We start from the raw sequence: 19,977 nt of genomic DNA on the forward strand, positions 1-19,977 counted from the left end.
CGACAGTTTGAAAAAAAAATAAATTTAAAAGTAGCGGACGTTGTTTTTCGTTCCAAATAATAACTTGCCGAAAATGTTTATTTCAAAACGTTTGTCTTTTTTTAATTCTTTATCGAAATCGTTTAAAAAATCTGTAAACACTGTCTGGATTTCATTCAAAAATAGTTTGAAGTCAGTGATATAAATGAAGCTACTGGTAATCCTGCCGGTATTACAATGAAATTAATGTTAATCGATAAAATAAAATCGTTATTGTCAATTGTGAATGTCATCTGTCTAAACGAGATACCTGAGTAAAATGTAGAAAGAAGAAAAGACATGAACTAAAATGATCTTACACGGTTACCGAAAGTTTACATAAGTACAAAATTAAATTTTAGTTCGAAAACTACAAAGTAAATAATATTCTTTATTTTATTCATTCACATCATAATAATAAGCATTCAGTCCGGTTATGTTTTCAGTAACTATTCTAATAATTGAATATGTATTGACTTTTATTTATTGTAAATATTTTTTAAGATCCGAGTGTTTATTTGAGTATAAGTCCTTGTACAGCATACCTAAATTATGTGCAACTGAAAGGTGCGTTTTATAATTATATCAAAAGTTCATCTCTTTATGGTTTATTTGTCTTTCTATTTAAGTATTAGTAAATTTAATAAATATTAGTACCTGATTTCATGTGCTATTTGGCTTTCAGGAATGCAATTAGGTTAGTTACGTTACTTAAAAATTAAACCAATCTTTTAAACGGAAGTTTTGATTTGATTTTTTAATTATACGTATGTTAATTTTTCATAAAAACTTTAAATTAAAATAAGTATAAAATAATATTAACTTGAGATGTTTCATGTTGGCATCTTTAATTTTGTTTTACTCTAAATTAGTTATTTTTCCTATTTTCTTCGAAGTAATTTATTTCAGAAATTACATTTGAAAGTAATTTACAATATATCAGAGGCATTATACTCACAGTAATGCTTCTTTTAAACTAACCTATCGCTTCTTAAAATATTGCATACCTGCTTTAGCGAGTAGCAGTTGGTAGTAATAGAAAAATAAAATAGGGTTAGTTAAGGTAAAATATAATATTATTTTATGTAAAACACCATTTTATAGGAAATGTCCATTGTATAATTACATATTGTGTAATTGGAGTATTTCAATTCCCAGCAAATTTTGATCGAATTCCCTCTTTCATTTCTGTTAAAGTAGTTATCAGTACCATTTCTATCTTTCGTATACATATGAATCCTAGATAAAATTATGTTAGTAATAAACTTCAATTTGAGTTTGGTTGACAATAACAGTAATTCTGTAAAAGCTTTGATTTATAAAAAATTAATTTCTTCATGGCTGAAGTTATTTAATTGCACTAGCAGAGTACTCTCCGAAGATTTTTTTATATCTTTTATTTTCTTAATTAAATAAATGAAAAAAAATTAGATTTCAAGGACAGTTTTCATTTATTGGAATAAAATAGCTATGGAAGTGGAAAAAACCAGTATGCTGCAATGCTGCCTTTGATTAGGAAATAAGCGGTCACATAGAGCTGTGCAGATAGTCGGCGAATAATCTTATGTATTAAATATGGACTAACTGGCTGGCTTTGCCTGTATTCAGTGTCGGTATAAGCATGTCGTGTCATTGCCAAATATATTAGGTCCGAGCAAGATCAATGACTGGAGTAGCAATGAGCTGTTATTAAGAATGCACACCTTGGTACCATGTAACATGTAAGTGAATTTGTTAGAAGAAAATTCTGATGATGTTTTAGTAAAAGGTATCAAAATCAGAATAATATCGATATATGAGCTGCCACTAGAGTAGTATAAGATTTCTGGCTACTTTAGGAACATAATAAATAACGTATTTTCTCTTTCCTTTCCGTAGGCTTCGTCGTGTAATTTGATAGCACGTTCGGCTAGGGATCGAGAGATCTGGTGTACGAAACCTGGCGACAGCATTGCATATTTTTCCCACCTTCTGCGTCGATATCACTAATGGTCTCGACAACTTTCTATTGACGAGGGAAGTATGGCGCTCTAGAATAAGGCAGCTTCCGTTGCTAATTCGATTATCTTCAGAAATGTAAATGCGAGTATCTGGCATATGCATAATATCCTGTTGATCAGGCTGTAAACGATGCCGATTGTGCTGATTAACTACTTTTAAGTGAGAGGATGGCTACCATGAATGCGATTCCTGTAAGTAAATTGTTTCGAAACTGTTTGGACTATATAGCAGATCCTTTAAATAAAGTCATTTGGCCTTAAGTGGTGGAAAATGACCTGGCACATACTGGTCGTGAGGTTTGTGCAAACACAGAATCATGATATTCTGCCATCCCGACCCATTTTCACTAAGTCTTTGTATTGCCAAGTTACTGCGATTCACGTGCTAGGACATAAGTTGACTGGGTTAACTGGCCTTTATCTTAATGAAATGATCTCTCTTAAACTCATCCATTTGTTCGTATCGAGTATAAATCTAACTTCATATCATTCTCACAGTTCGTTGGGAGTTCAGGTAAGCAATAATTTTCTGTTACAATTTCTCCTGTACTTGAAGTTTGCTCTGTTATATAACCCCTTTGAAAGCAGAAGAGAAACTGGGAGAAAATCTCTGGAAAACCTCTTTGATAAGCATTTTCCGTATGAGTTGGTTGGGCACTATTCGATCATTAGCCTTTGTGAAGAAGGAGGTCAAAGAATGTATTTTTATAAAATTAATGATTTAACTGCTTGACTCGTAAACATGCTTTTACGCCTTGAATAAGTTTTTTGATTTCCTTTGGGATCAAGAAAATGTTTGTTCTGCGATTTCGATGCTGAACGCATATTGTTCCTTCATGAAATCATTCTTTAAAGCGTTTTTATGTCTTTTTCACGAAGCATATGGAATTTATAAATTTAGAAATAAAGGAATTGATCATAATGTTTTGTTATTGCAGAGTACACTATGATATCAAAAAACATTACATGAAGAATTTCTTTTAAAGCGGTGAACTCTTGTTATATTTCTAACATTATTGTTTCTTTTTCATTGAACTACAATCACCAGCTGGGTTACGGCTCTTGTAAGCATCCAGCTGGTGCTATTCTTATGGATTATTGCTGAAAAAAGATTCTGTTATCCATCTTCGGGAAGACAATTGGTAGTGTTCATTGATCTTTTTGCAATGCATCAGCGAATATCACTAGAAAGATGTGATGTGAGTTTTACAGCCAAGATAAAACTGTTGCCAAATGTATTTAACAATATTTTTTCTTCTAAAAATAAATGTTTACTTGCCACGAATTTATTAGCGGATATTTTTAACCAAGGATCTGGTTCAGGTTTCCAAATGTTAGATGTTTGACTTATTTCTCAAACTGAAAAAAGGGAAAAAAATAAATCAGTTCAGCTATTCAGTAAAAGAGTTACTGATATTTTCTAGTGAGATAAATACTTAGCGATTCGGAGCTTTTTCTGTTTTCAAGATTAAAAATACCTGAAATAAATTTAATTTCTGAACCGTTCTTTGTGCTTGTTTATCTACATTCCAATGCTGAATAAAATGATTTAATGTCTTAAAATTTAAAACTGAGGCAATATAAGTCTAGTGTAACTAACTTCAGCTAGTGAAAACATTTACTTTTAAATGGTCAAGTTTCTCTTCAAAAAATATATCGCAAATTATTTCGACATCTGTGTTGAAGAAAATTTGTCGAGAGGCATTTTATTATTAAAATATTATAATAATAGTCATAGCTGTTTAGAAGGTGGTTATTATGTAATAGTTATTTCTGTGCTATTCTGTGCGTTTTTTTATGTACATTTCAATGCTGAATAAAAAGATTTGATATTGTTACGGCCATTTGGTGACATTTTGGTCTGACTCCTATATAACTGTCATTGATCCCTATATGTAACTGTAACCGTCTCCGGCCCTTACATGTAACTTTAACCGTATATGCTTTCGAGTAATTTTGTGAAATGGAAAGTATCGAAAAATTCCCGGTGGCCAGGAAAGAATCAAATAAGACGTGAGAATGCATCAAATATCAGATTCAGTGCTGTTTTCAGAGTACTGAGAGATCGTGCGAACTTCGCTCTTTACGTGCGCTTTCTATTGTGTTCTGCTTAACGTTATTAGCAGTTTAAAGCAGTAACTACTGAGTGCTGTACAGTTACAGTTACATATAGGAATCGATTGCAGTCATTCAGTTACAGTTATATACAAGTACCAAATAACGCCAAATGGTCACAAATTTTCGCGATTTTGGTGACTGCTCGCCAAATTTGTGACAAAAATGAGTCGCCAAAGCAATAGCCACCTTAGCGATATCTCGCGAATTCAGCGAGATAGCCATTTACCTCAATGTTATATAGACTTGCCCTTGAAATCTTATTGTTTTTGCAGAGATTTGCTTTTCTAACTTTTTATGTTACATTATAAAGAATTCCTAAGAATATTTATTTTTGAATATTCATGTTCTTCTAAAAATGTATCGGAAATAATTTCGACACCTCTACTGAAGAAAATTTCTGAAAAGACGTTAAAAATCATTAAAATCATATATTATTATTCGTAACTGTTTATAAAGAGGTTATTATGTACTAATTGTATTACTTAGCTTCATTCTGATAATTGTCATTTTAGTACCACCGAAGATAAAGCGGCAGAAACAAAATTTTTAAAATTCGTTAGAATTTCTGCGATCGTTATTTATCGATAGTTTAAATCTTAAATGGCTGAATAAATTTTTGTTTATGTACTTCGTTAAATACACGTAAAATGTTTGTAGCAATTTAAATTCACAGAATAATTCAAAATGTGCATTTTATATTTAGTTGCCTAAAAGATTAAACGGATTATTATTATTTAAACGGACTAACATGAAGAATACTAAAAATGGAGCTTTAACGTCTCTCATAAATTAACGATGCCACACTCAGGACTTTAGATAGATCATAATGTTTCCGTTTCACTTTAGTTTCACTTTCTTTTCGTTCTTTCTTAGATTTAAAAAAAGTTGCTATATTTTTTATAAAATTCATAGACATATCCATTTAGCAGTAATGCTTATTTAGATTTTTGAAATTTCACAGAAAGGAGACTGAAATTCGAGATACTTTATGTCCTGCATCCTAAACACACTTCTTGTCAAACTACGTACAAAATTTCAAGTCAATCAGTCAACTGGCGTTTCCTTAGTTGACCAAGAAACATCCACAGAAGCTTTAGTTTTTAAATATTATTAGGATTTAAAAGTATAGTTTTTATATGCACGCTTTTCTCCATTTGACTGCAGTTTTAAGCAGAGAATTGAAACTGAAAAATTATTAAGTTACATTTAATGAAATCACACTCTTATTAAAAGCAAAAATTTATTTAAAATTAGACATGGGACTTATCTTAGATTTTCTCTAATCTGAATCTTTAGAACTTTGAATCTCTAGAATTTGCTTTGAATTTCTGGTCTTTCATGTAAACGTAATGATAATAAAAAACAAGCTATTAATTAAAACAAAATTATAGATTTGTATCGAAACTGAAATCTTCATTTAATAAAAATAAGTTTTCGAAGGAAGTACGTAATTAAATCTCTTGAATCTCGATATCATATTTTTGTATGTAATTTGACAAAAAATATTCGAGAAAATGTTCTGAAATTTTTTTTACAGTTTTTTTGGGAACTTTTTAAATTAAACCAATTGTAATAGGAAGAGGATCATTTCAAGAGTTAATAATGTTCCTCAGCACTTTGTCTATGTAGAACGTAAAAGAACCTAATGAACTGTAGAGCGACTTATCGCTGACCTTACGTGTCTAATAACCAAGTCCAGGGAAGGGTTAATATACTCTTTTATTCATGCAAAGAAATAATAACTGATGGCCCCATTCTCGAGCTTAAAGGAAAGCCTCCACTTGGGGTTTTAACTCAAGATAAGAAAATAAGAACCTAATCTAATACTAAACTAAACAGACTTAGACGAAGCTAGACAAATACCTAACTTAATTTGACTTAGCGGGAGATTATTATTGCACGTATTGTACGTGCAGTACAATACGGCCAAGCGTAGCAGATTTAAGAATGAAGCAGCCAAACGGCAAACACGCGCTACTAAGGACTCCTAAGCTCTCTCTCGAAGTAAGCTGAACCTTCCTTAAATACTCCTTCTAATTTGCGTAAAACGCGATACTAAAAGCTCATTCTGGTAGGGATTGGTGAGTGGAAACGAGAATAGACAGTAAAGCATGTTTAAACTTAAAATAACTGTTAAAAACTTATATTAACCTCTACATGTTAACAAAGATAAATACTAGACATGGAATGCTTAATTCGCTCCATAAAATTAACAGAATTGCAGTCAGAATCACCACAAGATGACCTGAAATTGCAACAAGGTAGCAATTAAGTTCTTTTTTAAACGAACGTTTCAATGGGACGTTAAAAAAACTTATCTTTCTAAAATTCTGAATTGAAATTTCTTATGCGTAATATATTATATTTCTTATAATAAGATTCGAAATATTCGTGTGAAAAGAAAATGCAAAGACTGGATTTTTCGAATCTCATGGGATCCTGGATTTGAGTAGTCTACCCTCATTAATTTTTTAAATTTTAATATTTTAATATAGTGCTCAAATTCGTGCAAATAGGATGGGTAATAAAAAAAGAAAAAATAGTTTTTGCCATTTTTTTGTAAAAAGGCTTAGACTAGTAATTAAAAGATATAAAAAAATAGAAAAAGTAGTAGAAATAATTCCTAGGCTTGTACTAATTTTTAACTAAGTTTTCAAAGAGAAAGGAAACATGCCACCACGAGAATTCCATTTTGTTAATTAGCGGGCTTCTTTAAAAGCAAGAAACGTAAAAATCAAACATGCCATCGCCGGGAATCGAATCCGGAGACTTCATTTGCTAGCTGCAAATACTGATCACTAAACTACAGGGACACTTCGAAAAATACTTTTCATTCCTTAGAAATATGTGCACAAAATCTCTAAAAATGTAATAATTTTTTATTTTAAAATAGTGCATAAAGTTAACGTCATTGGCATCCACCAAAGTTACAGAGCCGGAGAAAAAACAATCGTTTAAAAGTTTTGCATGGAATCTTGAATAAAATAGGAAAAAATAATAATTAAATTTAAATAATAATAATTTTAATAAATTTAATGTTCTGTTTTCATTCTTTTGAGAATAGATAAGTACTGAATACCATTAACTAGTTAAATGCTTAGGTAAAATATTATTTGCAAAGCAAGTGGAGAGCAACAAAGAAAAACCTTTTAGCCGTGAACGCATCTGAGAATCTAATTAGTGAGTAGAAATGAAAGATATTCTGAAAGTAATTAGGGAGCAGGGTGAAAGTTATTTTACGTGCAGCTGCTGAAAGCGAAAAGAAGAACTAGCGAATAAAAAGTACATCGACAAAAAAGGCGATTTCCTCTAACTTCGCTAATGAGACTCATGAGTTGCGTTGTGTTCGTAGTTCTTGGGATTACTACTGTTCATGAATCTTATGATAGATAGCATATTTTTGCAGAAAATGTTTGAACATTATGAAGTTACTCTGTCATTTCCTAAATGTTTCGCACATTTCATGCTTTCGAATAGGTTTTCGACTGAGCGCTTAGAAATAAATACTGAGAAGCAATAATACAATACTGCAATTCAGTGATCTAAAATATTCCAGCTGATTGATAATTAACATGGATAAATCTGTGCTGTCTGACATTCTGTTTCATTCGATATACAAAGGAAGCTTAATTTGTACTAGAAATTATTAACATTTTTACATATTTTATTAATAATAATCAATAATCTAATGAACATTAATACTACTGATATTCTTTATCCTTATCATTGTTGTCATTGTTATTTTTAATGTTGCATTGCATATTTCACTCAGGGTACATTGCGCATATTGTTTCCAAATGAATTACGCTTCTGAAAAGAAGAATCATAACTATTGCACTGCCTATGGCACTAACTACCTGCATCTTTTTCTCACAGCAGCTTACTGAATTTTACATAGGTCACAGTAACCTAGCTATAATATTCATTACAATAGATACGACAGATTTCTTTTCTTTTCTTTTTTAATGTAATTTAACATGTGCCACATGGAACCTGTTCTTATTTTCTGACGAAATAATTTTACTACAGTGTTTTATTATTAGTGAAAAAAATAAATGTGCATACTGATTTCAAAGTTCAGTAACTATATCTGGCTTGTATTAAGCTAACTTTGTAACAAGACGGTGCATTTTTGATCAGAATCTATTTTAATAACCTGTCTTCTGTAGTAAATTCTGTATCATCCAATATTTTTGATTATCCGATCATCAATAAGCTTTTTGAATGTCTGATAATCGGAGTTCTTTCGCAATAAAAAAGGCATTCTTCTAAATAATATAACGAAAATAATTGCCAGTTAATGGGTAATTTTAACATCACTTGTTGCAGAATGTATTATCCTAACCATACAAATTAATCAAAGTTGTGAAAAACTGTGTTCTAATAATCTTCAGTATTGTTAACCATCTGAAAATAAAATCAGCTGCACTTCTCAATGAAAAAATTTAGTAAAAGGTCGAATTCCTTATACTTCAAGTATAAACAAGCTTTTCCTCCATTTAGGCAACCAATAACAGTTACTAAAACTGCAAATACGCCAAATGTTTCTGCAGTACCTTGTAGAGTCATTCTACTTTTTTTTTATTCAGGAAACGTGAAAAAATGAGCAAAGCCCTTCCCGGGATTTGAATCTGGACCTCTCGAATACGCACCGAGTGTGCTACCGTTACTCTACGAAGGCATGTTTGAAGGAGGGAAAAAATACCTTTATAATTTAAATAAATAAACAAACAAAATAAAATGGAAGTATAGTTTGAAAATATTGAGCGTTCTATAAAGAGTTTTCTTTAGTACATGTTGAATGAAAATTGAGACATTTAAGAAACGATATTCAGCGATTGCGTGCTTCATTTTTATTCGAAGGTGGCTAGAACACAGTCTTGCCTAGGTTCAGCTTTGTTCAGAAATGGTTTCTCTCTTTGTATTTAAGAAAGCTTGAAAAATGTTATACTTTAGAAATACAATGGAAGTTGTATAATCTACCACCTCTTGTCATCACAATTCTATAAAAAATATGTAGAATTTGAAGATTACGAGTAAATTATTTATAGAACGCTCATATCGAAGGTTAACTATATTGAAACACTTGGTTGGGTTCTTGTAGGAAAGTGTCAGAACATCTCTAAATATTACGTAAAGCCGTTCATATTACTTGTGATGCCATATTGCTGTGAACCACTCATAATGGAAAGTGAGGAAGCTTTCAAGGAATTGGAAATTTTTCAAAATCAAGCAATGAGACTTATTACTAGAGATGTTAAATCTACTTCTATTCAAGGTATGCTACCGCTAACAAACAATTTGCTCATACTGGCTTCGTATTGGAGCTCTTTACTGGACTAATTATGAGGACATAAGTAGAAATCTCAAGGCTTCATACAAAAAATACGTAAAATTAAGGAGGAAGTTGGTCTAATCGATCGAATACAAGAAATTGTGCCTCCAAGAAACCCACTTTCTATGTTCCAAATCGAGACACCTTAATTTGATAGAATCACTAAATGAAACATTTATAGAGGTCTGGAAATGCCTTGCACTTTAATTCTCAAATCATAATTGGGTGCATGCTTCTACAGGTGAGTCTTATGATGATAATCTAATGTCTGCAGGTTCGGGAGAGGCTTTATTCTAGACGTTTTTCTTTCTATGTCTCTACTGGAAAAAAACGAAAGGCATTTGAGGGTGAGGTGGAGGCTCTTAAAATTGCCCTGAAACAATTATTGACATTACTTTATAAATTAAAGAATGCTGTCCTGCTCTCAGATTCAAGAGTAGCAATTCAAGCCATTGACTCTTGCCTGCCAGAATATTCATTACGTAATACGCATACTTCACGACGTAATATACGTAGATGTTTGCCATAATTGCCTGGGCGAACATCTTTACCAAACTGGTATATTTGCTCAACAATTTTGTCCCTTCTGTAATCTTACGGAACCCACGAACAGAGCTCAGCTTTGTCGCTGTGGACACGTCTTGGTTGATTCCGAGACCACCCGATATTGGCGTGCCAGACACTTTCTTAGTCAATGACGTTTCAGTCACTTATGTTAAGTTCTGTGTTTGAACGTCTTGTATTTAGTATTAGAAATAAAAAAAGTGTTTAAAATAGTCATTCAACGCAGGGTATATAATTCAAAGTTCTTGAAAGAAAGGGATAATTGTCAAATGAAAGAATTACACTAATTTTCCGAATGGGAGAGCACACTAAAATAATAAGTTATCAGTTAAAAAGTCATTTTTCGGAAGTTCGCAATTCACTCAGTTATGGCACAGATGTGAGTAATTATTCTGTATAGTATGAAAATTAAATTTCCTCAATACATTTCTACAATTGCGAGTTTTTAAAATGTGCGTTCCTAATCAATTTCAGAAATAAGTATAGCAAAAGAAAAAGCCCTTTTATCTAGTAAACGCGGTAATTTTTTAAATATATCTGAATCTTGGACGAAATTTCCGTACGTTCTCGTGTGTGTTTTCGCATAGTAATTGGTACATTCAGTGCTTTGAATTATGCGGAAAGCACACTTAATTTTTCATGTTTATTGCTCCAAAAAATCTATTAATTTGTACAAATTCACTGTGTGTTTGGCATATTTAGCTAATACTTTAAAAATTCATATCTTGTACTTCTATTCAGAAGGATAAAAGTAAATTTAATTTTTCCAAATCTCTCAATATGTAATATTTAAATTTGATAAGTTACAATTGATTCTGACTGTTTTTCATGCATTTTAAAAGGAGATGTAATACATCCTGATGCCTATTATTTGTACATAAAACAAACAAAAGGTATAAAGTTAGTTCCAGTGCTGGAAATTAAAAACCAGAAATAATTCTTATTCTTTGGTAAACATAATATTCCTTGAAGAAAGTACCTTTCCTGTTTTAAAGTGGAAAGATTTTGTTTCATTTAATTTTTGCTTTTCAAATGGAAAAGCAAATTTATGCAAATGACCCTATTTCATGAAGGCCTGTTTATTCTTTCACCATATTGTTTTAAAAATTTATTTGGCTCCTAATTTTTACTAACCAATAAAATTACCTTTTCGTTTAAAATTTAAAGACTAATTCAGCAAGTCTAAAGAACTTATTAAGATTTATTTAAACAAGCCAAATGTGTGAAATTCTTATTTTAACTATCCTAGTTATATTAGTATATGGCCTTTTCTATAACTTCCGTCAGAATCAATCCACTTGACATTTAGTTTCTATCAGAACATCATTAGTTTCTATCAGAACGTAAATTAATTAAGTATAAATAACTTATTAAATTTAGTTGCTGAGTATTTGGAGTAGAGAGTATTTGGAAATGTTATGCTAGACATTATTCTACTTCAGATTCTCTCCTACTGTAATTTAGCTTGCCGCAAAGTATTCATGGCCGAGATTTCTTTGACACCGCGTAGTCAGGCTATAAGGCTTTATTTAATTTTACTAACCAGGTATTTTATATTAATTAGCTTTACTGTCTTTCTCGCTTTCCATTTTCCTGCGCTAGAATGCTAATTTCTAGTTCATGCGTATTCAAGTGAGATAGAAGGAGATATAATTTAAAGTAACGTGTTAGATGGTAGAATCAAAGCGTGTTCCGTCTGCCGAAGATTACGTTACTACTAGTTGAATCTCTTGACAGCAGTTTATCTGAAGCATTGCGTTATTCTCACCAGTAGACTCGTCACGCGATATTTAGTTTGAGTGAACTTGCGCGCATTCTGTCTGTGTAGCCTTTCGGCTAACTCACGATTTACTTTGTTAAATTAGGTTCTTTAATGTTTGAGTTACACCGTAAATTCTGGCTGGTTCTTTAAGCACAATCAGTGCCTCCTGCTAATCTGCTGATTTCAATAAAGGGATCTTTTACACCATTTCCAAGTCTGTGTTGTAATTTCCAATTTATAGCGATAATTCGCTTTCGTCTTCTAGAGTTCTCATCTAGTTTATGTTTCGAACAAGTAAGTCTAGTTTAGTAAAATGTACTCGCAGGCCGTAAAAATAATTTGGCGGGCCGTATTCGGCTCGCGAACAGCCAGTTGGACAGCCTTCGTATAAACGATAAAAATTCTTTTACAAAATTCTTTTAATATTATTTAGTTTTATGAACCTTAATGCTATTCATCTCTGTTGCAAGCAAAAGATTGCAATAAGAAATAACATCCTTTTTTGAAGATACTTTAATTAACCAAATTTTATGATTTGAATCTGTACTATTATAATTTTTGTTAGATCTCACCGGGATACAAATGATTTACATCTATTAAAGGTTAGAGTTTTAAATAAGTTAAATATAAAGCTTTTGGTAGCTATGCTCACAGCTTATTTTCTATCTCATATATCTACCAGTTAATATTCCGACTTTAACCATGTGCTAGTCGAAGTTAAATAACTTAGGTGAAGTTTGAGCCAGCCTAGACTGTAACCGCGTAGTTTCTGGCTACGATTGCTTTTCAAACTGTATTTTCAATTTTATGTTATTTTAAATACCTGCAAGTGACGGAGTTTTGATTGAACGTATAAGCTGTCTCTTTTGTTAAATTCAAGCTTAATTAAAAGACTTTATTTAAAAATCTTCGTAAAATTTTGCCGCACATTTTCAGCTAGAGTCATAGGTCGCTTCTAAGTCCAGTAAGATCTGAAGGACTTTGATTCAGAATTACATAGTTTAGACCCAATAAACTACAGTTTATTTTTATGCCCTTACAAGTGCAGATTGAAACTTTTTTTAAAAAAGTTAAAAAATAAAAATCTGAAAATGTTCAAACTTCGGTTGTCCGAAAGGTTTAATTTGTTGTTGTTACCAATATCAACTATCTGACAATGGCCAGCACAAGCCCACCACATTCATCATGGCAAGGAGTCAAATGTGCCTGTCGTTGATAAGAGCTTTGAGCATCATACAGGTGACAGCCCGACTTTAGCTGAGTTTCGCCCTAAGTTTTGAGTTAGGACACCCCGAGGGGACGGGTCCGAGGGTCTTCCACCCCTCTTCCCCTACCAGCAACTTCTCGAGAGATCTTCCCGCTAGTTGTATTGAGATTTCCCACAGACAGTTCCGCACAGATACTATACATTTACAATACATCTATGCCTTCTCCGGGTTTCGAAACCGGGTCCTTCGGCACGACAGTCAGGGTCACTAACCACTATCTAGATTTGACGGCAGGGTTTAGCTTAATATGGTTTATCAGTAGAGGTTATCAATAAAGATGGCCCAAGCGGAATAACAACAAATTTTATAGAATACTAGATGAAATACATTTAGACTAACATGGGAATATTCTATATGTATATTTGAAAAAAAGAGAAAAAAATACATAACGTGATTTTATAAAAATATCTAATGTTTTAAATTAGATTAAAGACATTTTTATCAAATTTTTTAAATTTAATTTATTAAAAGTAAAAAAAAATATTCTTAATATATACTTCTATTTCTTTTAAATAGCTTAGTTTATTAAAGAATAGCAAACAGATTAACTTTGAAAGATGCAACAGACTTGAATAAAAAGTGAAACAATGCATTTACAGTGGAGGACATTTAAAATTATCAACGCAAAATCGTGTTTCCAGAGCAACCTTTTCGGGTCAATACTTTATTATTTCTGAGGATTTAAAATTAAAGAATTTTATGGTTATATTAAGCTAGAAGATGTTAATGACAAAGCTTTGATTACCCATGCTTAGATATCTCATGCTAACACGTTGTTCCGTTACCATAAATTATGCTGGTAACCTAGAATTTGTAGTTTGAAATCTTTAAAGTATTAAATTAATTATGGGTTACATTTATTGAGAATTAAGAGAACTTTAAAGTTCAGGTTTTGCTGTCCTAAGTAATATGGCTGACTTCTTTAATGAATAGCCATGAATGAATAATGAATGAATAATGAATTTAATGAATGAATTTTTAAACCAATAATTAGAGAGAATTATTGAAAAGTGGCTGATGTTCTGCGACTGCGTATAATTGAAATTCTCGCATTGGACAAATTAAATGAAGACAGTTAAAATAACGAATATGCGCAAAATCGCGTTCCATAAGTCCACATTAAGTAAGTGTTTATTGTATAAGTTTGTTCGAATTAAGAAAATTAATGTTATACTTTTAAAATTTTATATGATCTATTAATCAGCCTTCTTCGTACATTGTATTACCAATATTTTGGCAAAGATTCAGGTCTCAACATTAAATATAATTCCAGTGCTATTTTGTATTTCAGAGATGTTTGTAACCTTACAGTCGTATTTTCCCCTATTCTTCTTTCTCCTCTCTCGATCTATTGTCTTAAGTCTGCATTAAAATTCCTTCTTTTAATTATTTCGAAAAAAGGTTCTCATAGATAAGAATAAGGTGACTTAATAATAATATAAATTTTAAGACGCAGATTTAATACTTATCTCATTTTTTAAAAACATTTGGTGTAGGTTTGACTGTATGTTGCGGAACTATATTATGAAGAAAAGTTTTCGTTGAAGGTTTCTTGGATAAAGAGATGAAAGTTCTTTGAATATAGGAATACTTTAAACACTGTTTAGATAATATGAACAGTTATTTTAGCATTTTTCTTCTTTTTTTTTCTTCAAATTTTAAGGTCCCATTGTAAGAGAAAACTGCAATAATCATGAATTCTTTATTGAAGCGTTCTCTAGAACAAGTTTTTGGTACTTTTCTTCAATTTTGCAATAGTAAATAGATTTCTTTATTGTAAACATAAGGATGAATCCATGCTTCGTCAAGAGTTACAGTATATTTCTCTTTGTTTAAATAATTTTAATGAGCGTTTACATGCTGTGCTTTCAACTGCATGTCTAAATAAAAGGCATTCAGTATTTAATTTGTAAACCTTTCCAAAGATTTAGAGTTTTGTTTGTAATTTTGTCTCCATTGAAGGACATGTATGTAATTCAAAACATTGTGTTTGTTCTTTGGATCGTGCGTTTTCTTTAGAGACCAGAGACTTTGAAATTTAAAAGACGTTTGTAAATTCGCAAGATAGCAAATACAAGATCACTTGGGATTTGTTCCATTAATTCTGTAATAAAATAAGTTGCGACTTTTAGAGGCCTTTAAACTTATTTTATCAGCTTTAATGAACTTGAAAATATTTAGTCGTTAATTAAGACACAATAAAACGCCTAACAAATACTAATTCAGAAGTCAAACAACAAAAATAAGCGTTATATTTTGTTATTCGAAACTGTTTGATTGAAAGCATATCTAGGATAAAGGTTATATTGGGTTAGTGATTCTACATGTGGCTATTATTAAACTTTCAGTAGTGGAATTGCATTTAATTTAAGATTATTTTACTTTTAATTGAATGAAATATTATTTAACAGTGACAATTATAATTGACTTTAAACTCACTTCAGAAGAGTAGTAGCATGCAAGTTCTTTGAAATAAAAAGCAATGGGATTTGGTTATTGATAAAAATTTAGCAAATCTTGACATATTTTTAATGTTTCATGCAAATTTTATTAAAATTTTTATTTAGAAAATAAGTTACTTTTATTATTGGGTTCAGCAAAAATCATTTATGAATTCATTAGAATCCATTTGAAGAATGATACTGAAATTTGCATAAAAGTAAGACCCATCGTTTTTGCTATATTTTGTTCTAAATTAGGTAGGATCTCATAAACGGGCCTTTTAATTAATGAAGTTGTAGAATGCGAGGAAGAAAATTAATTATTATATTACAGAGAATAATTAGTTTGTTTAATGCTTAACAAATCATGCAAGTAGATACCGTATATATAACCTGCATAACTACCGCTAATTAATAAAGTCATGCCTCGTTGAAAGATTTAAATTTATACCTATATCCACTATATTAATTACTTGTATGCCTGAAAACAAAAAGCGATGATATATCATTAATGTTTCCTTCTATATGTAATAGAATAATTAAGTGGTTTATTAGAACCACGCTCATTAAATATTCACCTACATTTTTATTTCTTGAAATTTATCCTAAAATGTAAGTAGGTCTTATATTCGAGTAAATCTGCTACAATGTTTTTCATTCAGGATGTTTTATCAAACTCATTTTCAGACTCTTATACTAAATAAATAAATTTGTAAAGGATTAGTGATCCATAAAACACTATAAAAAACTGCTTTCATTCGTTTTAGTTACTTTTGTTAATGGCATAATTTCATACATACAAAATATATACTTAAGGATATAATAAGTTATATTGGGTGTACATAAATGTTTAAAAAGTAGAATTATAATATTATTCAATATGCTTACTTAGATTTAAATAAGTTCCACTTATGATCGTTTAAGTATCTCGCCAGTCCATGAGCAATACAAATTAAATGCTTTGAGGAAATTTAAAACCTAATAGAAGCATTTACAGTTTTCTTAAGTGATAAAACATGCAATGATTATGAGAAATTATTCTTTTAAGAGCTTTGTCCCCAAAGAAATAAATTTTGAACCTATTCAAATTATTAATTTATACTACTTTTTTTTTATTAAAAGTTTCCGCTTGATAGGAGGAAAGAATTTCTTTTGTGGAGGAACAGAAGGATCATATCAGTTTTTTAAACTTAAAGATTAAAATCTTCTACATGCTTAGTAAGAAAAATTAGAACATTTATCTAGGCCACGTTTCGCTATCGATTTTTGATTATTGACTTTCCTATCAAGGATGCAAGATTAGACAACAATTTAATATTTATTACTCATGTATTTTATTATAATATGTAACATAATGTAATTCACAAAGCATTATTGTAATAGTTATTTAATCGAAAAAAATTCATCCAGATTGTGTCATTTCTATATACTATATTTTATATAGGAACATAAATTAAATCCTTAATAATTGTTGGAGCAGTTTGGAAACAGTCAAAAATAAGTAATATTTATTTTATCATATATCTCGAAGAAAACCTCTTTGACGTATTTAATAAAATAATGTTATAGTTTGTATTTCATAGATTTTATGTCCTGGCAATGATGAAAATATTACCACTTGAGGTAAATATTTTTTGCAAGCCTAGAGTGTAAGCCATTAATTGAAACAAAAGCATAAATTAAAACTAAACTCAGCGGCGTAACAGCCCTAATGGACCAAGCGCTGCAGTGCCTGAAATCTGCTCTCTTGACCGTGGGCCCCGGGGTGCGTAAGCATATGCCCTGAACAATGGGTCAGCTTGTCATAGGACTCCCAGTGTTTAGTCCCCAAGCGAACTTAGTACTCATTTTATCGACCCAAGTGATGGAAATCAAAGGATGAAAGGCTGAGTGGGCCTTGAACAGCCCGAGCATCCAACTCCGGACCTGTGGTGCTGGTGCGCGATGCTCTAGTTACTGCACCATCGAGCCTTGAAATAAAGGAATAGCTATGTTTTTAAATAGTTAAGTCTTTGTTTTCTAAATAAATGCAGAGTTTTAGATTGTTGTTATTTATGATTAAAATATATAGTACACATTTTTGGCACCATTTAGCTTTGACATTTTGAGCAACTTAAACGTAAGATTTTATGTCTGCATCTTAAACATTTTAATTTAAATTGTCCTTAGGCGTTAAACGGAAGTTTGCATACAAAAATTTAATTACAATTATTTTTTAATCTTAGGATTTTTATATGTCAATCAAAAATATTTTTTAAACTTCTTGAAACTTAAATAGTAGACTCTTCGATGTGTCAGTTTACGTTTGAATTTATTATCCTTTCTAAGGAATAATGTTCTAATTTTACATTTAGTTGATTTTAAATTCATAAGACTAAAAAATAAATGGTTTTTAATTTTAAGGAATAACATTCTTATTTTATAACATTTGAACTTAAATTTACCCCCCTTTCCTTTCAAATAAAAGATGAACTGATATGCATTAATATGTCCAATTTAACCTATGTAAAAAACATTGCCCTTGAAATAACAATAGCTTATACAAATTCTGTTTACATCACTTATAAAATTATTTCTTCATAAATATTTTCGGAAGAAAATCTTATTATAACGGAACTGAAACTCAAAAAATAACAACACTTTCTGATGTATCATTCAATTATTTATTGATGTACCATCAAATAAGAAGTTTGATTAAACTAGCTAAAGATATAACAGGAATAGAAAATTTCTACTCGTAAGTATTATTCTTGATAACGAAACTTGTTCCTGATTATTCATTGATCATTGCGTTTACTATCATTAACTTCTCTTCCTTCCCTTTTTTAGTTTTACGTATACTGTTCTTTTAATTGTAAAAAATATTCTTAAAATTACAGGTAATTTTATCAGATATTCAAGATATTATTTTACCATAAAGATTTTTCGTTTTACCACAAAGTTATACATTCTAGATGTGATTTCTCCGCACAGTATAGAAAATTCATGATTACATATTTGATTCAAAATTATATATGCATCATATTTCATCTACAAAAACTCCCTTTGTTATTATACTTAGCTCTTAAAAACGTATAAGGGAACATGTAATTTACTTTGTTCATTTACTTATTCGCATTTATATCAATTTCTGGATGAAGAAATTTCTTTTTGCTATCTAAAAATGATTTTTAAGATCTGAATTTTTAGTTTTTATCGAGAAAATACTATCTGCAAAGATCGAGAAAGTAAAATAAAAGAAAAATGTCAATTTATTTAGCATGCGCTTATAAAAGTTACAGAAGAATAGCAAATCCTCTCTCAAAAAAGAGAAATTTTCGAATAGAGATAAAATATTCAGAATTAAAATGTAGTTTTAGAATTTTAGTTTAGAGTTTTAGAAGGAAAGCCACAAAATAAAAAAAAACTGAGAGAGATCAAGAAAACAAGAAACAGTTCTTACCGCCAGCAAATGTCCCACCACATAGGAGAAACCAATAGACAGCGCTTTGAAACCCATCTCAGTTCTGTGTGGATCCATGTTAGCGAGCACCGTAATGACTACTACCACTGAAGCAAGGAACTCAATTCCAAAAGCTTCGGACGCAGCAACCCCAACTGCGGGTTCTGTGGCACCAAGTCCCGCACTGGGCCTTTGGCTGTGCGGGGTAAGTCCATATAAGATTCCGGCTCCAGCAAGGCCTCCCAGGCACTGTGCTGTCACATAAGCTGCACTCCTGGTCAAACTGATATGACGTGTAACAAGCAAAGCGACAGTCACTGCAGGATTCATATGCCCCCCGCTAACTTGGCCTACACACTGAACTAGAGTGGCTACGGCGAGACCGAAAGCAAGAGCCACACGCAGTTCGACGGCCGAAGCTGTCATTTGATCAGCTGGTGGGGCCTTCCATCTCAGACACGACCCGCATCCCAGGACGGTCAGCAGTAAAGTAGCCAAGAATTCTGTTCTCACGGCTTTCCAAAAATGTTGATCTGTCAGTTCTTCCTTCACAGTAAAGTCCTGCGGTAAAGAGTCCATATATCTCCGCATGGTTTCCACCGGTGAGTAGCCGTTAGAGGCACCCGCAGAATTGGTCAATTTGACAGCCGGTCCCGTAGCCTCTGGGATGGAATAAAGATCATTAGGATTAGCCATAACGGCTAGCCTATGCGGCTGGCCGGCCTTTTGCTCTCTCTAGCGACGTTCGCACCGAATGATCTTCCAGTGCCTTTTGCGCTGACAGAGAGCGCCTGGATTTCCCGGAGCCTATCTCCGCTTCAAAAATCCCTATCTTTTTCCCTTCGCCCAACTCAAAAATACCTAAATTCTCTTCTCGAGTGGTCTTGGTCCATAACTTGTTGCACTAAATGGTAAATTATTGCTTTTTAATAAGATGTACTTCTTTTGTTTTCATTACATTGGTTTATTAAAAACATTATTCTGTTGAATGTTGAAAAGAAATCATTGATAACAAGTAAATATGCGAGA

The 19,977-nt window shown here is 31.5% G+C and overlaps 1 protein-coding gene across 1 annotated transcript in view; it reads right to left on the bottom strand.

Moving 5' to 3' along the window:
• Window positions 1-19,718, bottom strand: part of LOC118179337 (lens fiber major intrinsic protein-like) — a 97,174-nt gene extending 77,456 nt beyond the window's left edge. The window contains exon 1 of the mRNA XM_085817116.1: window positions 18,949-19,718. Coding sequence (XP_085673242.1) covers window positions 18,949-19,644 — 696 coding nt within the window. The 5' untranslated portion in view covers window positions 19,645-19,718. The remainder of the gene's footprint in view (window positions 1-18,948) is intronic.
• Between the last annotated feature and the right edge of the window lie 259 nt (window positions 19,719-19,977).

The sequence above is a fragment of the Stegodyphus dumicola genome, chromosome 5 (genome assembly GCF_044657685.1).
Source record: "Stegodyphus dumicola isolate Sdum_Otavi_A_Nest chromosome 5, ASM4465768v1".
In the NCBI taxonomy this organism is placed as follows: domain Eukaryota; kingdom Metazoa; phylum Arthropoda; class Arachnida; order Araneae; family Eresidae; genus Stegodyphus; species Stegodyphus dumicola.